This window comes from Heloderma suspectum, chromosome 6 (assembly GCF_057233095.1).
Source record: "Heloderma suspectum isolate Gila_16-S chromosome 6, 16-S_ref, whole genome shotgun sequence".
NCBI lineage: Eukaryota > Metazoa > Chordata > Lepidosauria > Squamata > Helodermatidae > Heloderma > Heloderma suspectum.
In genome coordinates, this window is record NC_139463.1 from 101459686 (window position 1) to 101484253 (window position 24568).

The 24568-nt window shown below is 46.7% G+C and overlaps 2 protein-coding genes across 2 annotated transcripts in view; both read left to right on the forward strand.

The window, feature by feature from the left end:
• Positions 1–18508, forward strand: LOC146342111 (uncharacterized). The gene is made up of 11 exons (XM_084807771.1): positions 1–27; positions 2051–2220; positions 2300–2567; positions 6142–6239; positions 8310–8350; positions 8979–9037; positions 10034–11136; positions 11793–11842; positions 11962–12059; positions 14478–16684; positions 18317–18508. The coding sequence occupies exons 1-11, from the start codon at positions 1–3 to the stop codon at positions 18327–18329; spliced, it is 4134 nt and encodes a 1377-aa protein (XP_084663897.1). The 3' UTR covers positions 18330–18508.
• The window catches only part of COX6B2 (cytochrome c oxidase subunit 6B2), a 19699-nt gene continuing 12801 nt past the window's right edge, over positions 17671–24568 (forward strand). The window contains exon 1 of the mRNA XM_084805662.1: positions 17671–17695. The gene's annotated coding sequence lies outside the window, so the exon portion shown is untranslated. The remainder of the gene's footprint in view (positions 17696–24568) is intronic.

Genomic DNA, 24568 nt, shown 5'->3' on the forward strand with positions numbered 1-24568 from the left:
ATGGATGTCTGCATAAAGAAGCAAGGGGTATGTGTGTGCAGGGCTGGCATCAAGGGTAGGCATAGTTGGGCTCCTGCCAAGGGCCCGCACCCCAGCAGGGGCCCACTGACAGCCCCTGGAGTTGCTCCTTCACCATTGCAACCTGCTTGTTCACCTGCCTCTTGCTCTGACCCAGGCAGTGGTCTGGCCCAGTAGGAGGCAGCTTTATGTGTTCATATATTAGGGGGGGATGAAATGGAGGTTTGGATGGCTGGTTGAAGAGACTCTAAGCCCAGAGTCCCAGAGACCAGCCTTTAAGGAACAGCAGGGTTAGGGTGGCAGTTGTCTTACTTTACAGGGGGCGGTCCTCTCTTTGAAGGGCTGTCCAGCCCAAGTCTGGTTTAAAGATAAAGAGCCATAAGAAGGGAGTGCAGGAGCCATTGCCACTGAGCATCAACTGTCTCAGGAGTGACCCTGCACCTCTGGAATGAGCATCCATCGGGGACTTATCAGGCCCCTTCTTTGCAGGTATTCAGCAGCGCTTTGGTGAGGCCCACCTGTTTCTGCTGGCCTTTTCTTAAGTTTTGGGCTCCTGGTTTTATTTGTAACTAGTGAACAGACCCAGCTTTGCACGGGCTGGAATAGCCCTTGATACAAGGAAGGCTTCAAGCAAACATACGCACCTGTCAGAGTTGGACCCTTGTGCCCACCCTGAGTGAAGCCACCATACCTGCTGGCACCCCTACACACCGCCCCTGCCAGTGCATCCTTGTAGCCCCCTGCGGGAGAGGTCTGTCCATTCCATTCCCCTGAGGGAGCGGCTGCCCCACAGCAATGGGGAGAGGGCAGGCAAGGCATATAACCGTGTCCCTTGACCTAGTAATCTCCCCTGGCATCGAGCTCTCTGGACTGCAAAGCTATGTGCTTTTTAGGGAAGTCTGTCCCTAGTGGCTAAAGATGTTACTCCAGGTTTCAACCATGTGGACACATTTAAATTAATTTAAATTAACTAATATGTTTTAAAAACAAAATAACAGGTGCAAACCCCCAGGGTCCCTTTAGTATGCATGCCAAGCTTCAGGTGTCTAGGTTCATGGTCTTGGTGCTTTAATGCTGACAGATGGACAGAAAGACAGACAGACACACCATCTTCTTTTAGAGATCACTGTTTTTATTGAATGTTATTGTTTTGTATTGTTTCTTTTAACTTGTACACCAGCTTGGGTGGGTGGGGTCCACCCTTAAAGGCAGCCTAAAAATAATTTATAATAATAAAAGAGGATGTCTGTCTTTCTCCATTTGTCAGTGCCATAGGTTATTTTCACATTAATTAACTTTAATTTTAATGTGTTCATGTGGTTGAAGCCTGCAGTAACGCCTTCAGTCACTAGGGGCAGACTTCCCTAATCAGTGCTTAGCTTTTCAGTCCATACGAAGATTAGTAGACTGAAGAACATATTTATATGGCCTCTCCCTCCTCCATACTGTGGGGCAGCCCCTCCCTGTCAGGGGAATGGAGTGGGCAGATCCCTTCCTCAGGGGGCTATAGAGGTGCACCATGGTGCGAGCTGAGCCTAGGGGTGCCAGTGGGCATGGTCTCACTCAGATGGGGTGGCCAGAATGTGTCCAACTTTGATAGCTCCGTAAATTTGCTTGAAGGCTTCGTTGTATCAAACACAGGGCTACTCCAACCTGTGCGAAGCCAGGTCTGTTGGCTGGTTAAAAAATTAAAGCACCCAGACAGTGAGCAGGCAGGCACCCAGGCTATAGTCTTCCCCACTAGGGTGAGATGTATGGTTTCTCTATTGAAATAATAGTCATTATTCCTAAGGTTGCAGCTATGCATATAAATTATCATATGGAAAAATTATGAAGATCTGTGCCCTTCTTTGGGCAATGCGTTGCCTTTCTTTTGGTGATGCCTAAGTGGCCACCCCAGTAAGGTTTGGTCTCATTGGCAACGTCTGGTGTTGCACAGCTTGTTGCATCTGCCATGGTTTGGGACTTCTTCCTGTCTCTACCACTTTTGTTCCATTCTTGTCAGACTCTCCACTCTTCTCTCCTCACCCAGGTGACCAAGAGGGGCGAATGCATTGGCATCCACAACCACCCCAATATAGTCGTTGTGGGCATTTTGGCCAGCAGTCCCAGTCTGCTCCTTCCAGACCTGATGGTCATTGCCCAGGAAAAACCAAGCACAGGAGTTAAATACCCAAGGTCAAAAGAACTGGAAATCACTCGGTAAGACTGGTACAGCCCCGCCCTGCAGGAAACCCCCAACGATGCTAGGTTCCTAGGTTGACTCCTTCCTACCCCACAGGTTGATCCCTCTTGGGGCGGTGGAGATTTTTGTTCACGACTTGGAGAAGCGGCGGCTGAAAGTGCAGATGGTGACAGGGCAAAAATACTACCTGCAGCTCTATGCTCCTGGCAGGGATGAGAACTTCCTCTTCGAACGCTGGCTGCGCCTCATTTATCTGTTGCATGTGGCCTCTGGCAAGATTAGCGCTCCACCAAGCTTCACCTCTAAGGAATCTGGGCTTCACACGATATGGAAGACTGCTAGCTTGCGTGCTGTGCCCAAGAAGGTGAGCATCATAATAGCCAAGTGCAGGACAGAACTTCCTGAATGGGGTTGATAAGAAATTTGAATCAAGGAAACAGAGCCACCTAGAAGCTTTCCTTCTTCATCTTTCCCCATATCAGCACACCCATCCATCCATTTTCCATCTATCTGCTCCATCTTCACCTCTTCACCACAATCCCAGATGCTGCCACTCATCCCTTCATTTTGGGCAAGTTTGCACATCACAGTAGGCCACCCTCAGAATAAACCACCGTGGGTTGAGTGTTGGCTTGCTAACCTGACAGATGACTGGGTGCTCTGCAGTTTGCCATGGCTTGTTTCCATCCCTCAGTCCTCCTGCCGGCTTCCAGGAGACTTTGTTGCAGAACTCATTTCCTCGGCCCCTACATCGGCACCCTTTCTGCAATTGGTCTGCTGGGATTAACGGCTCCCGAGGGAAAATACCCCCACCCTCAATCAGATTGGTGATTACAGAATACATTTTCTGAGCCCTTATGAACACAGTACCATGTTTGCAATTTTTGTGTAAAATAAAATTGGGGACTTCCACAAGAGCGCAAGACTGCTTGCCTGCTATTTAGCCAAGCATAGGATATCCCCCTCTTCTCAATGTCCTTGTCAATTTCATCCTTGCCTTGCCCACTTCCCTTGCTAGCAAACACTTTTTTTTTTTTTTAAAGGCTGCTTCACTTACTGGTGAAGTAATCACATGCACCCCAAAAGATCCTTCTCATGCAGCTGCCAGCCACTATTGGCTCTCCCCCACGCGCTCCTTCATCCTTGTCGCTTCCCTCCACTATATTCTCCATTGTAAGTTGTCAGATATACATGTGGATTACAGAGCAATGAGGTGGATCAGTAAACATACACAAATTTCAAGGCAGAGCAGTAAAGGGGATCAGTAAATATATGCAAATTTTAAGGCAGAGCAGTAAAGCTGAGAAGAAAATTATGCAAATTCCATGGTACAGCAGTGAGACAGATCACTAAAAATACACACATTTCATGACTGAGCAGTAAAGCTGAGGGAAAAATTACAGAAATTTCATAGCGGCGGACTTTTGCATCTGTGCACTTGTGCAAGACTGAAAATAAAAATAAAAACTAATTGAGAAGGTTGCAAACGCATTCGGGACACTCTCCAGTGTCCTTTCTTAGTTGATTTTTAGGAGCACTGACAAGGGATGAGGGAGGATGGTGATGGCACTAGCAAAACTGCAAGGAGTGGCAGGGCATTTTGCTGCACTTGCACAACCCACCCTGAAAACAAGCTACCCTGAACAATCCAACAAGCTATGGATTCTCAGCGTGGCTTGTTCATGAAAAATAAGCCACCTGAAACTGCGCCAGGCTTCGATGTCATGACAACCCACCACGGATGACTACCCATGGTGGTTGTCATGTTGTGTGAACCAGGTTTTTGTCATGTACGCATCAGTCCATTCCTATGAACATTCATTCATCCCACCCACTTAACCACCTACTTACCTGCTTCTTCTGCCCCTCTCTATCCTCTTCTTTAAAAAATCTGACCCGTTTTATTGTCACTGATTTATTTTGTCTTGTATTTTCTGTTTTTAATTTGTACACTGTCCAGAGAGATTTGGTTGTTGGGAAGTTTAAAATGTAATAGAAGAGATAAATACATGATCTCTGTCATTCCCTTAAGTCAGGGGTAGGCAACCTGCAGGGCTAGGGCCACATGCGGCCCTCAGCCCAGTTTCAGACGCTTTCTACATGCGATCAGTTCAGACCTCTGGCAAGAGTGATCTGCCCCTTCCTGGAAGCCCACTGGGTGGGAAGGAAGGGGGGTGGTGGCAGAGAGACAGAGAGTGGGAAAAAGAGAAAAGGGGTGACCCAGGCACTTTTGGCCCTTCCCACTGCTGGCTTCAGCCTTGCTCACCGCCAACATGCAGCCCCCAACAGATTACCCATAAGGGAATGCAGCCTTGACAGAAAAAATGTTGCCTGCCCCTGCTGTAAACCATAGATTCTCCCTGGCACACCCATCCCCTGCCTTCTCCATCTGACCTGCTCTTTACTCACTCAAACATCCATCCCTATAACCAACAAAACCAATGCAGGGTATTACACAGAGTGTTGGGTTTGACTGAGGAAAATCAGGTTCATATATCCCCACGTGATCAAGGTCACTGGGTGACCCTGGGCCAGTCATGATCTCCTAGCCTAACCTATCACCTCACTGTGTTGTTGTGAAGATAAAATGGAAGAGATCCCATGTATACCACCCTGAGCTCATTGGAGAAATCTGGGAACACAAATGTAACTAATAAGGAACATGGTCTTCTTATACTTGTCCCATCTGTTGTCATCCATGAATTCATTCTCTGTGATCTCTCTATATATAGATTTGTAAGCCTTTTAAAGTAAACCCTCTCAAGGTGGCATTCGACAAAATGGAAAACCACAAGACATAATAAAACAAGAACAATTATCCTTTTTACACATTTATCCACACTGATGTTAACCACTGCCTTTGCTCATCTATCCCCTAGACCAGGGGTGGCCAAGTTCTCTGTTCCTGAACATCTTGTTGTCTGGGCTCTTGAGGTGTATACACTGGCTGGGTACACAGGATACGGCCATTTTGCTACCCACAGTAGTGAAATGAAGCTTTCTCCTAAGAGAGGCCCGTCTGGAACCACTATTGCTGACTTTGTACAGCACTGTAAAAATACAGTTTTCCACAGGACAATCTTCAGAAATCTGGAAGGATGGTGAATTCTGTACCTAACCCTTCTCATTTTGCTGTCTCATAATTCTGATTGGTTCCTAAGGGTCTTTTTTTAAGAAAAAGATAAAAATAACTTTTGCAGCATCAACATCAGTCTCCATAATAAAATCAGCACAATCTTTCCATTAGGGGCATCCCTGATATTCAGTTCATGAATTCAGGCACAGCATTATATACAAATTATGTACATTTACATGAGCATTACATACAAAAAGAGAGATCTAACATGAAAGTGTGGAAGAATTTGTGTTCTTACAACTGGAGAAACATTCTTCGCTCCACCCCTTTTCATTATGAATTAAACTGTGGGCAAACTTTATACCATACCCTGATTTTAAAAAAAAATGGCTAGGATCACCAGACGCTACATAAAATTGTCAATTGCCAGAGGGGAAGGATCCAGCTCACAAACGGGCCTGCCCCAGACACGTCTGCCCATCGTACTGCAGCCTCTGCCTGACTTGGAGCTCCTTCACATGGGGCTTTTATCCTGCTATGGAGATTGCTTACTCACAGAAGTTTGCTGGTCCTGTACACAATACAGCCCTCCTCCAGGAAACCTCCCGTGCTTTGTGAGCTTGTGAGCTCTATTGTGTTGTTTTCCATGACAATGAAAGTCCGGCATCTTCCCTCTTCCCACTGTAGAGTCAATATAAACGAAGGTGGCTTTGTAGTGAAACACATCAAAGTTTAGTGTTTTTTTTTAAGCCACGTGGAAAGGACCAGATCTAATCCCACAAAGATTCCAGAAGCAGAAGCCCTGGTAAATTGCAGACTTTTTAGCCTTGTGTGATGAAGCCCTTGCTCTGTGTTCCTCCAGCAGCATTGGCTCCCAGCCATCATGGATAAAGGGTCCACTGGACAGCTGAAGAAGCAGGTACAGCTGGCCAGTTCCTCCAGGGAGAAGCCAACACCCATGTATGTACTTGCTCTACTTCTAGGACTGTGGGCTGAATGATCCTAGAGTTGCTTATGGTTGATCATAGGTGCGTCCCAACTTTCCTGCATTTTTTTGCAGGAATACAGTGCAGGGGGAAGTGTGACCATCCTCTCTCAGTGCCACAGCTTTGAATTGCCTTATCCCCAGTTGATTTTCCACCCACGGGTCTCCGGTTGCCTCATCTTTAAAACACACACATTCGCATACATGCTCTGTATTGTTTTTAAAAATGTACATTTGGTTTGTTTGTTTGGTTTTTACAAAATTATAGATATTAAAATAGGAAAAAGACAGAATTAGTTTGTACAAACGTTTGTATATATTTTCATCTATAGTTTTCAAATTATATGCATTTTTTGTACGTATATTTTCCAAATGTATGTATTTTTGTATGCAGCTTTTCAAATGTGTAGATGTTTTGCAAGCACTTTTCCCATTGAATAAAAGCATTTTTGTGTGCATTTTTCCAAGCAGACACATTTTTTGTGTGTGCTGTTCCAAATATATGCAATTTTTTCTATGCATTTTTTCCAAATGTACACTTTTTTGTTGCAAATGGCATCACAAATCTTGGAGAAGTATGGCTTTGAGCATCTAAGTGTGTTCTGATTTCTGTTCAGGTTCATGGAAGGCGAATTTAGTAAGTTTGCATTTAAATATGAATTTCAGTTCATAATTTCTGTGCTAGAGCACATGCTTTGCATGCAGGAAGTCCCAGGTTTAATCCCCAGTAGGGATGTATGATAATTTTGCTTTTGCTTGTGAAATGTGCCCCGTTTTACACTCCGAACGTGAACATGAGCATGTGTCCACCGAAAAGGTTCACAAATTGTCAAACTCATGCTCGCATTCGTCTTGCTCCTAATTCCGAGTTTGATTTGTGCAAATTTCCTCTATAGACTGAATTAGCCCAGCTTTAGCCTATGGAGGAAATCTGTGTAAATTAGGAAATGTGTGCACCTTTGGGGAGAGTTGCGTAAATCTCCCGTTCGATTGCTGTTCAATTTGCGCAATTTTCCCATTTGCGCAAAGCAAGCAGTGATCACAAACACAAATGGGACTCAGGCACAACGATTCCTGCTGACCTCAAACATCGCTCGTTCGCCCATCCCTAATCCCTGCCATCTCCAGGTAGTGCTGGAAAAACTCCTGCGTGAAACCCCTGAGAGCAGCTGCCAGTCAGTACCAGCAGTCCTGGACTAGATGAACCAATGATCTTGACTCAGTGACCAGGTTCGCAAGATCACAGAGGGGGAAATAAGCCACAGTGGCTTATTCCCTCCCCACACACACACACACGCCGGCCGCATACTGGGGGGATTTGCATAAGTACCCTCAGCAGTGCAGCTTGTCATGTTGTGCAAACCTAGCCAGGTTGGCTTGTTGCCATGGGAAACAAGCTACCCAAAAACCTACAACAGCCCATGGTAACAACAAGCCACTCTGGCCCTGTTCGCACAACATGACAGGCTACACTGCCGAGGGTAATTATGCAAATCCCCCTGGCATGTACTGGGGCCTCAGGGTGTGGGGGAATAAGCCACCATGGCTTATTTTCCCTCTGTGATCGTGAGAACCAGGCCAGTATAAGGCAGCTTCCTGTGTTCCTAACCTGGCCTGGCCCCATTTCACACACACTGTGGCTGCTGAGGTGTATTTTGAACTGTTGATAACAGATTGTCAGACCATTATGTTTTTCTCTTTAACCAAGAGCCATTTTAGCTTTTAACCTGGTAAGGGGCAGGCCACCAAATGGATACATGCCTACAACAGGTGGAGACTCTTTGATAATGTGTAAGGGGGTTGGGCCTAGTCTTTGCTCTGAGTATAGCAAAGTGCGTCCTTGTTTTCATTTATGAAATGATCAGAGATGTTTCCCCTCTCACTCCAAAATTAACAAGTCATTCAGCTCTGGCCAGGTGTGCAACTAGGGAGAAAATAAGATATAGCGAGCTAGGAAGAACTCATGCCACCACCTCAAAGTTAACCAGGTATTGTGGGGAGGGAGTTACTTTGGTCAAGTTCTCATCTAAGCTTTTCTGTTGCAGGCAAAGTGACATTGCTTCAAAGCAAAACATCCCAAAATCAGGTAGGGATGGAAGCAATGAAGGCAAGGCTATGCTCAGTTTAACCCTTAGCCCCACTCCCTGGTATAAGTGGGGTGGGCAGGAAGGAACTCCTTCCTGCTCAGCCAAATGGCTCTGTGTGATGCTGCCCTTCGTGACGTGTTGGCATGACTCAGCAGTGAGCCTGAAGATGAAGTAGCTGGGGGAATAGGGGCATCCCCCATCCCCCAGAACCAGTCTCAGCACTGACTCACCATTCCCGACAGCCCCCTCTTCACCAACAGACCCCTTTGCAGCCCCATTGCCTTGACTGTGTTGTAGGAAAGAATCCTTTAACCTCACCCCTAATGTGTTTAGTATGTACCCCAGATTGGCTTGTGTTAGTATGAACCAGAGTTACTCCATGTTCTTGGCATCGTAGTCTGTAAGAAGCAAATTATAGCCTGTAAGCAGTTTCCCTGAGAATTGGAAGGGAGGATGAATTCCTCTCCAGACTATAATTTGCTTCTTACAGACTACGATGCCAACAATATGGAGTAACTCTGGTTCATACTAACACAAGCCAATCTGGGTACATACTAACACACACAGGGGGTGAGGTTAAAGGATTCTTTCCACAACTGCGCTTTCATTTCCTTTGTATTTCAAAAGGGTTCTCTGGATACTCATCTTACGCTTCTCAAGGATTGCTCGAAATCCCAGTAAATGAGGTAAGGACAGAAAAAGAGTCTGATCTTTTTCTTCTCTGGACTGGCTGAATAGATCCCATTACCTCTCAGAGAAACCAATGCCTGGAGTTAGCATACCTTAGGGACAAATGGCTCAGATCTGCCCAAGCTGCTAGTGCTTGCCAGCCATTTTGCTGGCCTGCCCTGGCTATTTCGGTGGGAGATGTAGTGTGGTCAGAAAAGTGTGAAAGGGGAAGAGAGAAAAGTGATACAGCTTGAAGACAGAGAAGGGGGAGAATTCATGGTTCTAGAAGCTAACCTCTAAGGGGAAACAGAATTCTCAGCACCTTCGGTGAACTACAATCCCCAGGGCTCCTTGAGTGTAGCCTTGGCCATTGCATGCATATAAAGCTGATGTAGGTTTGTAATGCAGATAGAGAGTTCCATTGCCTTTCTCCACAGTGGTTTATATAGAAAGCCAAGGCTGAAAGAGGACCTGAGTTTTGGGTCATCACAAGAAATAAAATGCTCTCCATGTTCTGTGTCATAATCATGAGTTTTCTATTCCTGTAGGACAGGGGTGGGGAACCCATGGCCCTCCAGATGTTGTTGAACTACAACTCCCACCATCCTTAACCATTGGCCATGCTGGCTGGGGCTGATGGGAGTTGGAGTCCAACAGCCTCTGGCGTCTAGTACAGCCCTCCCCAACCTGATGTCCTCCAGATGTGTTGGCCATGCTGGTCGGGAAAGATGGGAGTTGCAGTCCAACACATCTGGAGAACGCCAGGTTAGGTAAGGCTGCGTTCTCCCATAAATGGCTGGAAAGCAATGGGCGGGGACTATCTGTTGTCATCATCTTCCTAGCCCTTACCCCTCCTGTATGAGTTCAGAAAGGAGGACTTTTGGATTCCAGAGAAGTGGGCAGGTCAAGCTTTCTTTGGAAGCGATAGCAGGGGAATAGCATTCATTTTCCATTGCCTTCTGGGAATCTATCCCCTACATATGCCATGATATAGAATATTTCTTCCCTTGCAGGGGTACACTTACACAGACCAGTCTCTGTATTCAGTTCCAAAGATTCTAAGTTGGAGTACGTCTCAGAAGCCAGAGCAGTCCCAGGCTAGTCCTTCTAGCCCCCACAGACCTCAGTTGCGGAAGCAGCCCCTATCGAAACAGACTTCTCCCTGCTGCTCCCCACGATCCCGTGTTTCGAGGGTCATAGGGCCTTCTCAGGCACCTATTATGTCTCAGACAGCTGGCTGCTCCATGCCAGGCAGTTGGATCAACACGAGGGAACCTAGTAATACAAGGAGTTTTGGACATCCGTATGTGGCAAAAGGAGTCCCCACTCCTGTAACATCGTCTGAATCTGAACCTGCTCCTGTCAGACTACAAAAGAGCCAAAAATCCAGTGCTTTGGTACAAACCACAGCCAAGACACTCTCAACACAGAACAGCCCCAAGCCCCACAGGGACAGGGAGCCTGCCACCAAATCGCCAAGCCAAAGCCCTGGCCCTTCAGAGCCACTCAGGCCTCTTTCACGAGGAAGAGAAGGACCAGCCTCCCAGAGCCCACCAGCAAAGCAGAGTCAGCCTATATCCAGATCTGCTTCTACAGGAGCACCATCAGCCAGCCCTCCCACAAGATCTCACATCTCAGTGGCTGCTGGTCCTTCCAAGGTGGGTGCCATATCAATGGCAGCAGGCCCATCCAGACCAGCCAGCTGGGAAACTCAAGTGACTTTGGAGAAACATGGGATCTCAGTTGCTCCTTCTGAGCTAGAGAGTCGGGGCCAGAACAGTGCCCCACATTCATGGACAGCAAATATGAAATCCCAGGAGCCAAGCAAGGGACTGAGTAACAGGCTGCAGGCTTCTTCAAGCCCCTCCCCGGAGTGGGTGCGCTCTGCTTCTCGGAGTCCATCACGGAAGGGAAAGGAGCCTGGGGTGCAAGTCCATAGGACAACAGCATCAGTAGCAGTGGGACCTTCTCAATTAGGTTGGAAGACCGTGGCAGTGGGGCCCTCTGGGATGGGTGGCCTGGTTTCAAACCGGTCCAAAAAGCAAACATCGGGAACACAGAAACAAAGTGAAGCAGACACAAAATCCCATGCAGTGAAGAGGAAGGAACCATCCAGGTATGTTGTGAGAACTGGTTCGTTTCCACCTTATTATGGATCTGAATACAAACTAGAGTTGGTATGCATGTTTCACTTATTTCTATCTTTTTTAAAAAAAATGTCCCCAAAGCACTAACATCAGATCCAGATTAAGAAATCTTGAATAATGGAATTTCAAATCTCAGTAGCTGAAAAACATTATGCATTTGGGCTGTTTTACTTGTTTTCTTTTCAAAGGGCTAAATCAGCATGCCCTGGGGTGGGGAACACCATCACAGCAGTAGTCTTTTTCTGTAACTTATTCATGTTCATTAGAATGTGTAAGAGAATCTCTCACACACACTATCAATGTGGAGGGCTCTTTCAACATACAATCAGAAATGATCCTGTGTATGTAGGGGCTGTCTTCATATCCCTGTGATGTGTGTTCATTAAGTCCTGTATAATGTCTGACCTTGTTAGCAATTATGCCATCATGTTTTCCTGACTTCTGCATCTATGTGATCTAGAAACATGCTTTTCCCATTAAAGCTTTGATTCTTGGGATTCTAAGCAGGGCCAGTAGGTGATCTTGGATGCCGTTATGAAACTTGAAATTAAAAATCAGTACCTGTGTCTTCTATTTGTAATTCCTTGAACAAATTAAACTAATTGAACCACTGTTATCTTAGCAGGAGCCAGCTGTCCGAGTCCAGGAACAAATTGAAATTGGCTCTGAGCGCAGGTAGGGGGAAATTTCAGTTAAATTACCATTATGGTTTCCTTGTTCCCCCGGAGTACGCCTGGCTGGTGCGTGCATGGCTGGGAGCTGTGCACCTGATGCTTCCTCGATTTCTTTTGCAGCCAAACAAAAAAGCAGCCTTACTTTCGTAACCATCTTTAGTGTCCTGTCCTCATCCTTGGAGAAAATGAAACACTCAAAAAGCAGGGATGACAATAAGGTACTGTGGCAGGGCAAAAATAGGGCCAAGCTGAAGGATGGGGTTGGGGGGAGGGACAGGCCGGCATGGGACACCTTTTGGGAGCCAGAGGAGATGCTGTTCAGGTGCACCTGATTGCCACGTGGTTCCTATGCACCCATGCTCCAGAAAGAAGCTATAGCAAAGTGGTCTTCTCTACTCATTATGATCAGTCAGCACTTAATGATTGATGGCTGAATTTGTGATTTGAGGTGATATGGAAGTTCTCTCTGTGGGGTTATAAAACTTTGATGACCCATTCACATATCCAAGCCTTAACTTGACGTTGAAGTCATGTATGAACCAGTCCGTAACTTAGGGCTCCTCCAGGGGTTTCTTCCTGTATTTCACCACTGATGTAGCTCCAATGTAGACTTGTCCCAAGCTGATGTTTTTCAAGGACCCTCCCAAAAGCACATTTCATACTCTCACCCCATCTGTCTACCAGTTTGTAGGTACATATCTGTTCGTGCAAAGGCACACCCATTCTCACACATACAGACATGCAGAGAACATCCCCACCCCAGCAAGGGTTGAAAGAGAACAGTGGCAAGCCTTAGCTAGGGCATATGTGAAGAAGTAATAAAGATAAGAAGCATATGCAGAATGCTTTTTTTGCTAGTAACCCCGAACATTATTCACACATCTAGGATTCATTAGACAGCATAGCTTGTGAGTCAGGGCTTGCACATAATTCTAACCCATGGTATGGGTTGTTGAATTCTGGGTTGCTGTGTTGGGCGAACCCAGCCATGCTAACAAACTGTGGTTTGTTAACCATGAACAACCCAGAAAAATAATTCATAGTTTGGTTTTGGATTGTGAACTCTGGGTTGTTTAAACCATGGATTGTCATTATGTGTGAACCCAGAACTGTGGCTAGTGCATGGGTTGTTTCACCAAGCTACAGAGGCAGTGGGTAAGAATAGTTAAAAACAACAACTGCTCTATATGCTAGTACTACAGTGCTGCAAAGTCATTTGGGATACAGGGAGAGAGTGAGCGAAGGAGGATGGAAACAACCTAGGATTTGAGATAACAAACCATGATTTGTTCAATTGTCTGCTAGACAAATCCTGGGTAGGACAACAAGCCATGGGTTAACCGTGGGTTAAGTAAACTGTGGGTTGGCATTATGTACAAACCAGGTCAAAGGGTAGGTTTGGGTTTCATTATCTGTCTCCCCATGTTTTTAAACAAATCCTGCCCAGAGGCAGAGAAAATTGTGATTTACATTATACAAATGAAGGCCATGTGCTCAAATTTTGGTCAGTCTTATAAGAAAGATGAAGCAGGCCTTATACTGCTTCCTGAAATTCTTTTGCAGAGGTTCCCTATGTGTTTTGACCCAAGGTCTTTCTCAAGGGCAAAGGATCTTGTGTGTCTTAGTCTGGTACATTCATTAAAACAACTCCTTCAATAATATTGTTACACATGCACCTCAATTCTCTGAGCAGTGACCCAAATTTGATTTTCTTTAGAACAGCCTTCCCCAACCTGGTGCCCTCCAGATGTGTTGTCCTGTAGCTCCCATTGGTTGAGGATGATGGCAGTTGCAGCGCAACACATCTGGAGGCACCAGGATAGGAAATGCTGCTTTAGAAGGAGGTCTCTGGAGGCTTATTGACATTCTGTAACATTTCCGTTTTATTTACGAATATTCTGGTTGAGCATGGGTGGAGGCATGACTTAAACAATCCAAGAGATACCTGATGTCCAGTACTTCCACACCAGGTCTCTAAGGAGGCAGCTCCCTCCCAATGCTGTTAACTTTTCCCAAGTTCAGAAACTGAGCTTTGTATCTGATCTCAGTCTGACCCCCAAACTGTGGCCTATGCTTTTCACAGTCACCTAGATGACATCATCATTAGGCAAGGGAGGCAATGGGTAGGGAATGGGGTGGGTGGGGAGGTCAGCCTTTTGTCCCTTTCAGGTATTTCCAAAGACTCAGGAGAAATAGTCTAACACTTAAATCCCATGGCAGCATTTTGCCTAAAGTTTACCTAACAATAAGGAGATACTTCCCAGGCCTGGCTGGAGCTATTTATCTAACACAGGAGATACTTGCCAGGGCCACTGTGGTAATCTCTAGTAGTCCTACTGGGTCTATTAATCTTCTCCTTTCCAAACCCAAATAACAGAACCACCAACTTGGAAGAGACTCTGGAAGTCACCCATTCCAGCTCCTCAACCTTACAGCCATATATTTTCAAACATTAGCAAGTGTACTAGAATAAGGCACATGGAAATCCTTTGCCTCTGAGGAAGACCTTTAGTTGAAATGAAGTGGGCAATTGTCACAAAACAGATCATTATTTTTCAGGCATCAGCATGACACTTGCCTCATTGTGTGCTCTTTTGGTTTTTTTCTGGGCATGCTCTCTCTCTGCTCTCCTGCAGCACGTGGCTCCCAAGCCTTCAAAACGTGTAACGATCTCCGGTGTGATTGGCCCATCAGGGAAAAATGTCCTGCAGGAGGAGGAGAATCTTGAGGGCAGCACTCTGAATATGGATGCAGGCACCATTACATCAGCTACAAGGGGAATGGAGACAGAAGACCACCCTCCCTCACAGTCTCACTCATCCATGGACAAAGATGCTCCTGAAGCAAAGACTCCTGCCGCTGAGGGTGGCATTTCAGAAGCAGCTGAATGCTTGAGGCCAGGCAGCCAGATCACTGCCAAGAAGCCTACTGTGGCAAGCATGACTTCCCAGGAGCCCAGCAAGATCAGGCTCACAGGACAGCTGAGTTCCTCACACCTGGGGAATCGAGACGTAGCTAAAGAGCCTTTGACAACATTCAAAGCCTCTGAAAAATCTAAATCCTCTGCTGCCCCTTCTAAGCCAGTCAGCAAAGCACCCCAATCGAAATTGCCTAGTCCCAGACCCTCCAAAAAGCCTTCACCCACCAGGGGAGCCCCTAGTCCCAGACCCTCAAAAAAGCCTTCACCCACCAGGGAAGCCCCTAGTCCCAGACCCTCCCAAAAGCCTTCACCCACCAGCGGAGCCCCTAGTCCCAGTCCCTCAAAAAAGCCTTCACCCACCAGGGGAGCCTCTAGTCCCAGACCCTCCAAAAAACCTTCACCTGCCAGGGAAGCCCCTAGTCCCAGACCCTCCCAAAAGCCTTCAGCCACCAGCGGAGCCCCTAGTCCCAGTCCCTCAAAAAAGCCTTCACCCACCAGGGGAGCCTCTAGTCCCAGACCCTCCAAAAAACCTTCACCTGCCAGGGAAGCCCCTAGTCCCAGACCCTCCCAAAAGCCTTCAGCCACCAGCGGAGCCCCTCTTCCCAGTCCCTCAAAAAAGCCTTCACCCACCAGGGGAGCCTCTAGTCCCAGACCCTTCAAAAAACCTTCACCTGCCAGGGGAGCCCCTAGTCCCAGACCCTCCCAAAATCCTTCACCCACCAGGGGAGCCTCTAGTCCCAGACCCTCCAAAAAACCTTCACCTGCCAGGGGAGCCCCTAGTCCCACACCCTCCCAAAACCCTTCACCCACCAGTGGAGCACCTAGTCCCAGACCTTCAAAAAAGCCTTCACCCACCAGCGGAGCCCCTAGTCCCAGACCCTCAAAAAAGCCTTCACCCACCAGTGGAGCCTCTAGTCCCAGACCCTCCAAAAAACCTTCATCTGCCAGGGGAGCCCCTAGTCCCAGACCCTCCCAAAACCCTTCACCCACCAGTGGAGCCCCTAGTCCCAGACCCTCAAAAAAGCCTTCACCCACCAGCGGAGCCCCTAGTCCCAGACCCTCAAAAAAGCCTTCACCCACCAGGGGAGCCCCTAGTCCCAGACCCTCCCAAAACCCTTCACCCACCAGTGGAGCCCCTAGTCCCAGACCCTCAAAAAAGCCTTCACCCACCAGCGGAGCCTCTAGTCCCAGACCCTCCAAAAAACCTTCAACTGCCAGGGGAGCCCCTAGTCCCAGTCCCTCAAAAAAGCCTTCACCTGCCAGGGGAGCCCCTAGTCCCAGACCCTCCCAAAACCCTTCACCCACCAGTGGAGCCCCTAGAAAAACAGGTGTGGCTAGTCCTCCTCCAAGTCCAAAAATATCTGTGGATGTGGGACGCTCAGCGGTAGACACAGTCACTGTGGCAGCTGGTCCCTCTGTCCCAGACAAGAGCAGGGCCTGGGAGCAAGGGGAGCCCAGTGGGCAGTCCTCACAGCAGAGCAGAACGGCTGATGGCCGGAGGTCAAGTTTCCAGCTTGCTGCAATATCTGGCCCTTCCCTCAAATCCCACGTTTCGGTGGGTGTGGGTCGATCCATAAGGGAAACCAAATCTATGGGGGTGGGGTGCTCAGCAACAGACACATATCCTGAAGTTGCTGGTCCTTCCGTGCCAGCCAGTTCTCCCCCCAAGTCCTGCATTTCATTGGGTGTGGGGGCCTCATTGGTGGACACTGTTTCTGAAGCAGCTGGCCCTTCAAGGCAGGTCAGCAAGGCAAGACCCCGATCCCCGGTGAACAGGGCACCCAAGCCGCAGCAAATTGATGTTATGAAGATGGAAGGCGAGTCTGTAGACAAGATGAGGAAATCTCAGAAGCCCAGAAAAACTGCTGTCCCTCAACCTCCTAGCGGACCTGGCCATCGTGAACGCAGAGCCCCATCTCCCAGGTCTGTCTTATAGGACAGGGCAGTGGGAAAGTAGGAGAGGCGAAAGCATTTGGGCCTTTTTCAGATTAGAAAAAAGACAACCAGGGACAGCACAGGACAGGACATGATGGAAGTTTTTAAAATTAAGCATGGAGTGAAGAGGGTGGGTAAAGAGATGTTTTTCTCCCACTCCCATAATGTTAACACTCGGGATCACCCACTGGAAATTAGCAGTAGATCTGGGATGGACAAAATGAAGTACTTTTTCACACAGCCCATAATTTATGGAATTTGCTGCCACAAGATGTTGTGGTGCCCACAAGCCCAGAGGGCTTTAAAAGGGGTTCAGGTTAGGTAAATCCATGGAGGAAAACAGTGGATATTGATAGTCATGGTTCCATGACATCTATATGGAACCTCCATGTTCAGAGGCAGTATACCACTGCATATCAATTGCTGGGGGGCAAGAACAGGAGAGGGCTGTGGCCATTACACCCTGCTTGTGAGATTCCCAGAAGCATCTGGTTGGCCACTGTGGTAAAGAAGATGCTAGAAGACTAGATGGAGCTTAGGTCTGATCCAGCAGCACTGCTCTTCCTTCGCATGTTCATCAAGGCTGAAATGAACGTTTCCTCAAATTTGAAATTTAACATATTTTCCAAATTTGAAACCTCTTCAAATGTCATTTTTGACATTCAGGTGAGGGATACCTTAAAAAACAACTAAATCTTAAGCTTTGCTGGTGACGTTTTCAACAGTAATGCTGAATGTCAATGTGGCAAGTGCAATAGCTCCATGTTGGAAGGGTTTGCATGTAACACAAATGCCCTTGTGACGCTACCATTTCTTTCAATAGGGCTTGTGCAGAAGATGTTCCCAGTGGATTCTATCTTTAGCGATGTATCTTAGGGGGAACAAAAGGCAAGACTGAGTCCCAGGGCAAAAGGGATGGTAGGGTGGAGCTGCAAACCTGCCTGTAAGAATACAGTAAGGTGAAAACAATCCAGCATTCTCCCTGGAGCTGGTTCTAAGGTATCTCCAGTTAGATTCTCTCCTCTATATTGTGATATGCAGGGTCGCCTTTGAAAAGAGCCTGGAAACTTCAGCTGGTGCAGGACCCAGCAGCCTGATAGTTCACTGTTACTGGCTTCTGTGAACATATTACTCCAAATTTTCTGGCTGGTTTCCAGGCACAATTCAAAGTGCTGGTCTTGACTTTTAAAGCCCTTAATGACCTCAGGCCCCTTGGCAGCTAAAAGACCATCTTCTCCCACATGAAGCTGCCCATCAGTTGCGATCACCTCCTGAGGCCCCCTGAGTGCCCTACCAGGAGAGGGCCTTTCCCATGGTGGCGACCCAATTGTGGAACTCCCACACATGGTCCCTTGGCATCATCACTGCTGCCTTTTAGGTGCCAGACAAACTTTATTCTGTTTCCCAAGCTTTTAATGATATCCGAGATCCTTGTTGTGTCTACTTTTATCGGGATGTGTGTATAACAGAACAACTGCTCTGGGTTTGATTTTTTGTTTTATATAGTTTATATTTGTTTTGTGAGCTGCCTTGAGGGCTTTTCATGTGGAAAGCAGGATAGAAATAGCTTAAACAGAGAATGTGCTCTGATGAGTTGCACTTCCCTGCTCTTGTTTTCAGAAGTCAGAAATGAGCTGGTTTGAAAGGACCCTGTCTTGATGGTACCCACAGTGTGTTTGCTCCCAGCCATAGCCCATTTTGCACGGTGAGCCAGGTTTCGAAGTAACCAGAAGCCGCAATGGGAGAGAGACAGGTGCAACTGGTTGCTATAGATATGCGAAGGATCAAAGAGTATTTTTAATAAACTTTTTTTAAAAAATAATGAGCATCTTTTCTTTCTTTCCCTGGTTAGGGCCAAACCCAGTCAGAATACACTGATGGTTGATCGGAGCCCTTCTGTCTGTGGGTCAAATGTGTACCCTTAAGCGTGGCCTGCAGAAGCCAGAAATGTCATCATCTACAGATACCATCAGGAGAAGAGAAAGAGGGGAAAGCCAGTCTGTGGAGGGGCAGTGAAAGTGGGGTGGGGAATCTTTCAGCCCTATGTGGCTGTATTGCCTGGTGCTTGAAAAGCACCTTGCAGGGACCTCGGAGAGTTCCACTTTTCCTTGCTGCAGTAGGCAAGCTGTACAGGGGGGGATTCCTCCTGGAGACCCAGGAGGGAGACAGAATACCCTAACTCCTAAGGGAGCCAGAGAAGTGGGCTCTTGAAAAATGAACCCATCATTCAGGCAAGATGTTATCACCAATTGACACTGCAACCAGACCAAAACCCCCAAACCCCACCAACTTAGAGACCATCTTCTCCCATATAGACCCCTCCCAGTCTCTACGTTTTAAGGGGGAGGCCTTGTGCACCATACCATGATGACCTATTGATGTTCGTTTGGCTATGGTGTAGAGGAAGGCCTTCTCTGTTGTGGTGCCCAGCAGGTGGAATAACCCCCTCATTGAGATCAGGCGGGCTCCTCATGTGAAGTATTTCCGATGACAGTTTAAGACACATTTGTTTGCCCAGGTCTTTCCTTCACTGCTAGCACTGGCAGCTACCCCTGGTTATTTTAATAAGATGTTATTGTTTTATCACGGTTTTATTGATTGGTTTCTTCAGGTGTCTCTACATTAGCAAAAAACCCACATCCTTACTGGGGCTTTCTGCTTTCGGTTTCTTTGTGGGATTAGGAGAGGCTTCTTTACACAGAACATGTGTGATTTGAATCAAGGGAGCACATCATAGAATCATAGAATAGTAGGGTTGGAAGGGGCATACAAGACCATTGAGTCCAACCCCCTGCTCAATGCAGGAATCCAAGTCAGAGCATCCCCGACAGATGGCTGTCCAGCCTCATCTTGAATGCCTCCAGTGTGGGAGAGCCCACTACCTCCCTAGGGAATTGGTTCCACTGTTGTATTGCTCTTACAGTCAGGAGGTTTTTCCTGATGTTCAGCCGGAATATGGCTTCCTGTAACTTGAGCCCATTATTCCGTGTCCTTCACCCTGGGATGATCAAGAAGAGATCCTGGCCTTCCTCTCTGTGACAACCTTTCAAGGACTTGAAGAGCGCTATCAGATCTCCCCTCAGTCTTCTCTTCTCAAGGCTAAACATGCCCAGTTCTTTCAGTCTCTCTTCATAGGACTTTGTTTACAGTCCCCTGATCATCTTTGTTGCCCTCCTCTGAACCCTCTTCAGCTTGTCTGCATCCTTCTTAAAGTGCAGTGCCCAGAACTGGACACAGTACTCCAGATGAGGCCTAACCAGTGCTGAGTAGAGGGGAACTAGTACTTCCCGGGATTTGGAAGCTATGCTTCTATGAATGCAGCCCAAAGTAGCATTTGCCTTTTTTGCAGCCACATCACATTGTTGGCTCATATTCAGGTTGTGATCGACAACAATGCCAAGATCCTTCTCGCTTGTAGTGTTATTGAGCCACTTATCCCCCATCTTGTAATTGTGCATTTGGTTTCTTTTTCCTAGGGGCAGAACTTGGCATTTATCCCTATTAAATGTCATTCTGTTGTTTTCTGCCCAGCGCTCCAGTCTATCAAGATCACTTTGAATTTTGTTTCTGTCTTCCAAAGTATTAGCTATCCCACCCAATTTTGTGTCATCTGCAAATTTTATCAGCATTCCCTGCACCTCCTCCTCCAAGTCATTAATAAAAATGTTGAAGAGTACTGGGCCCAGGACTGAGCCCTGTGGTACCCCGCTTGTTACCTCTCCCCAGTTTGAGAAGATCCCATTGATAAGCACTCTTTGAGTCCAATTCTATAGCCAACTGTGGATCCACCTGATCGTTGTTTCATCTAGCCCACTTTGAGCTAGTTTGCTAATCAGGATATCATGGGGCACTTTGTTGAAAGCTTTGCTGAAGTCGAGGTATATTATGTCCACAGCATTTTCACAGTCCACAAGGGAGGTTACTTGAGCAAAAAATGAGATCAGATTCGTCTGGGAGGATTGGTTCTTGACAAATCCATGTTGGCTTCGATTAATCGCTGCATTGTTTTCAAGGTGCTTACAGATGGATTGCTTTATAATCTGCTCCAGAATTTTCCCAGGGATTGATGTCAGTCTGACTGGTCTGTAGTTCCCAGGTTCCTCCTTTTTATCCTTTTTGATTATAGGGACAACATTAGCCCTCCTCCAGTATTCTGGCACTTCACCCGTCCTCCATGATTGCTCAAAGAGAATAGACAGTGGTTCTGAGAGTTCTTCTGCCAGTTCCTTTATTACTCTAGGGTGCAGTTCATCTGGCCCTGGAGATCTGAACTCATTCAAAGTAATTAGGTGTTCCTTGACCATATGCCTATCGATCTCAAGTTGCAGTCCTGCTCCTTCAGCCTGTACTTCGCCTTTGCCAGGGGGGTCTTAGACCCTCTTTTGGGAGAAGACTGAGCCAAAGTAGGAATTGAGCACTTCTGCCTTTTCTTTGTCATCTGTTATCATTTTGCCATCCTTATTTAATAGCTGAACAACCATTTCCTTCCTCTGTCTTTTACTATGCACGTAGCTGAAGAAAGCTTTTTTATTTGCCTTTAGGATCCCTCAACTCGTTCTCCGCTTTAGCCTTCTTGATGCCATCCCTGCAATTCTGTGCTACCTGCCTGTACTCTTCCTTTGTTGCTTGGCCTTCCTTCCACTTCCTGTATGTGTACTTTTTTGTTTTCAGGTCATCTCTAAGCTTTTTGTGAAGCCACATGGGTTTCTTCTGTTGTCTTCCACCTTTTTTTCTTGTTGGAATTGTTTGTAATTGTGCCTTGAGAATTTCCTTTTTGAAAAACTCCCACCCATCTTGGACTTCTTTTCTTGTTAAGAGTCACTTGCCATGGAACCTTACATATCATTGTTCTGAGTTTATTAAAATCAACTTTCCTAAAATCCAGGGTACAGGTTTGGCTACGCTCTGCTTTTGATTCCTTTAGAACCGTGAACTCAAGTATAACATGGTCGCTTTCCCCCAGAGTTCCTGTAACTGCTACTTTACCCACTAAGTCATCTCTGTTGGTTAGGATCAAGTCAAGGAGAGCAGATCCTCTAGTTCCTTCCTCAACTTTCTGTAGGAGGAAGTTATCTGCCACACAAGTCAGGAATTTCCTGGAGGGGCCATGTTTTGCAGAATTTGTCTCCCAACAAATATCAGGGAAATTGAAGTCCTCCATTACTACTACATCATGCTTCCTTTAAACATTGGCAATTTGCTTTTCAAAAGTTTCATCCTCGTCTTCTCCTTGATTGGGTGGCCGGTAGTAAACTCTGACCACCAGGTTCCTTTTATTCTTTGCTCCATTTATTTTAACCCAGATACTGTCGATGGGGCTACCAAGCTCATCCTCCTGTATTTCTGTGCAGAGGTATGTATTTTTCACATGTAGTGCAACCCCAACTCCCCTTCTGTTCCTCCTGTTATTTTTGAACAAATTATATCCTTCAATTGCTGTGTTCCAGTCATGAGAGTCATCCCACCAAGTCTCAGTTACCCCTGTCAAGTCATAATTTCCCTCCTGTATTAAGAGTTCAAGTTTGTTCTGTTTGTTTCCCATACTCTGGGCATTAGCATACAGACATCAAAGACCATGTGCTTCATAGTCTGGCTTTCTTCCTACATGTTTCTGAAGACTATTATTGGGCACTATTATTGCTGTTCTCTCTCTTGCGGTGTATGAGCCTTCGTCCATTGTTACCCCCAACTTTATGTCTCCCTTCCCTGTAGGATTCAGTTTAAAGCCCTCCTGATGAAGTTCTTCATGCTGTGGCCAAACACATTCTTCCCAGCCTTTGTGAGGTGCAACCCATCCCTTGCCAACAGTCCATCTTCCAGGAAGTATAGCCCATGGTCCCAGAATCCAAATCTCTCTCGTCGGAACCACCTTCATAGCCAGTCATTCACCTGGAGTATTTTTCTTTCCCTTTCTATCCCTCTTCTAACTACTGGAAGGATGGATAAGAAAACTATCTGGGCCCCAAAGTTCTTGAATTTCCTTCCCAAAGCTTCAAAGTCTGACGTGATTTCTTCATAGCTCTGCTTGGCGGTATAATTTGTTCCCACATGGATGAGAAGAAAGAGATACCTGTCAGTGGGCTTTATGAGTGCAGGCAACCCTTCAGTTATGTCTCTAATCCGTCCTCCCGGGAGAGAGCATACCTGGCGAGTCCACAGGTCTTCGCGACTTACTTGGGTTTCAATCCCACGCATCAAGGAGTCTCCCACTCCTCCTCCTCTTCTTCTTGTTGTAGGCCTTGGTTTCATCGCCCCTGCTTGACTGACCTTCAGCCTCTTGCTTGCTCTCATGCAGGTTCCCCTGTAATTCCTCCTCTGCAGGCTGTCCTCCAGTCTCATCCTCAAGTACCTGGAAACAGTTCTATAGCTCCACTCCTTCCACTGGTGCAGAGTGGCTTCTAGTTCTTCTGCTCCTAACTGTCACCCTTTTCCAAGGAGTATCCTCTACTGCATTTTTCCTCACTTCAGCATTTCCCTCTTCTGCCTCAGCTTGCTGTTGCTCTTCAAGCTTCTGGTCTTCACTTTGCTGCTGTAGTTCCACCATTTTGTCCAAGAACTCTTCATGTTCTCTTATTCCCTGGAGGATCGACACTTGCCGCTCCAGTCCTCTTACTTTTTCTTCCAGCAGTGTGATCAGCCTACACTTGTTGCACGTGCAGGCCATGTTGTTCTCAGGCAAAAAAACAAACATTGCACACACTTTGCAGGTCACCACCACTGGAGAGTCTTCTCCTTCCGTAGTCTCTTTTCCTTTTTGTGTCTAGCTTTCTGATTGTTCTAGAGTAGCCTGTGCCTGGTCCTCTACTCACTGGAGGTTAAAAACAGAGCCCCACTGGTACGGAAGTGTGTGTTAGAAGACAAATAAATTTTTAAAAAAGTTTTTTTTTTTTAATGTTAGAGGCCTCCCCCTTGACCTCCCCTGGCCAACTCCTCTTTGCTCCCCTCTGCTCTGCTGTGCTCAGCTGGGAGGCAGGAAACAGACTGAAACTTCCTGCCCACACAGCTGCTGGGAGTACTCAGGATGTGTGCAAAGGAGCGGTGCGGGGGGAGTCTTGTTTTCGTTGCTTGTGCTGTACTGTTTCCTCGCAGCCCCCAGGAAAGCTACAACTTACTTCTGAATAGATGTAAGATTGTGCTGTAAGTCTCCAACCCTTGGCACACTTACTTGGGAGTAAGGCCCACTGAACTTAATGGGGTGCTGTGAATCAACAGAGGATGTTGATTCTGAGCTTGGTGGGGTAGGGGATCAGATCTATCTCCATTGCAGGGAGGCATTTTACCTCTTCTACTTCTGATCAAGAAATGTACTCAAGCATTTACATGGCAAACATGTGGTCTGAATCGAGGAAAGTCCTTCCTCGGCAAGTTCATAGCGCTACATCAGCATTTCACACTGCCGATATCCTACGTTTTTTAAATATTCCAGCTTATCTCCAATCTTTTTGAAAGCAGGATAAACAGGAAATGGCCCAGGAGATGTCCTGGAGGTTGACGACGTCATGTAAAGGACCTGCAAACTTCTGTGAATGGCCAATCACGACCGTGCAATAAATTGCTCATGTAGTCACCCTGGTATTTTCCCCATGTTTTTATCTTGTGAGATGCTTTGGGATTTTTTTAAAAAGGAAAGTAGCATAGAAATCTTCTGAAATTAATAAACTTACCTGGGAGCAGATAGATGACAACCTGTTCTCTGCCTGTGAATGCTATCCTAAATCATAGGGACTGTGATGCAAGCCCGTTCACCTTTTAGAATAAGTCAATCCTTCAAAGCAGAGCATCTCCATACACTGGAATACTGATTATGGTCTTTCAGTATGTTTCAGGAAGACTGAATTCTATCTGTGGGAACTGCTAAGAAGAGCAAAATAG

Coding starts and splice junctions, on each gene's coding strand:
- LOC146342111 (XM_084807771.1), top strand. CDS start 1: ATGGATGTCTGCATAAAGAAGCAAGGG. Junction 6,240..8,309: donor AGGGAGAAGCCAACACCCAT/GTATGTACTTGC, acceptor TTTCTGTTGCAG/GCAAAGTGACATTGCTTCAA. Junction 11,843..11,961: donor GAAATTGGCTCTGAGCGCAG/GTAGGGGGAAAT, acceptor TTTCTTTTGCAG/CCAAACAAAAAAGCAGCCTT.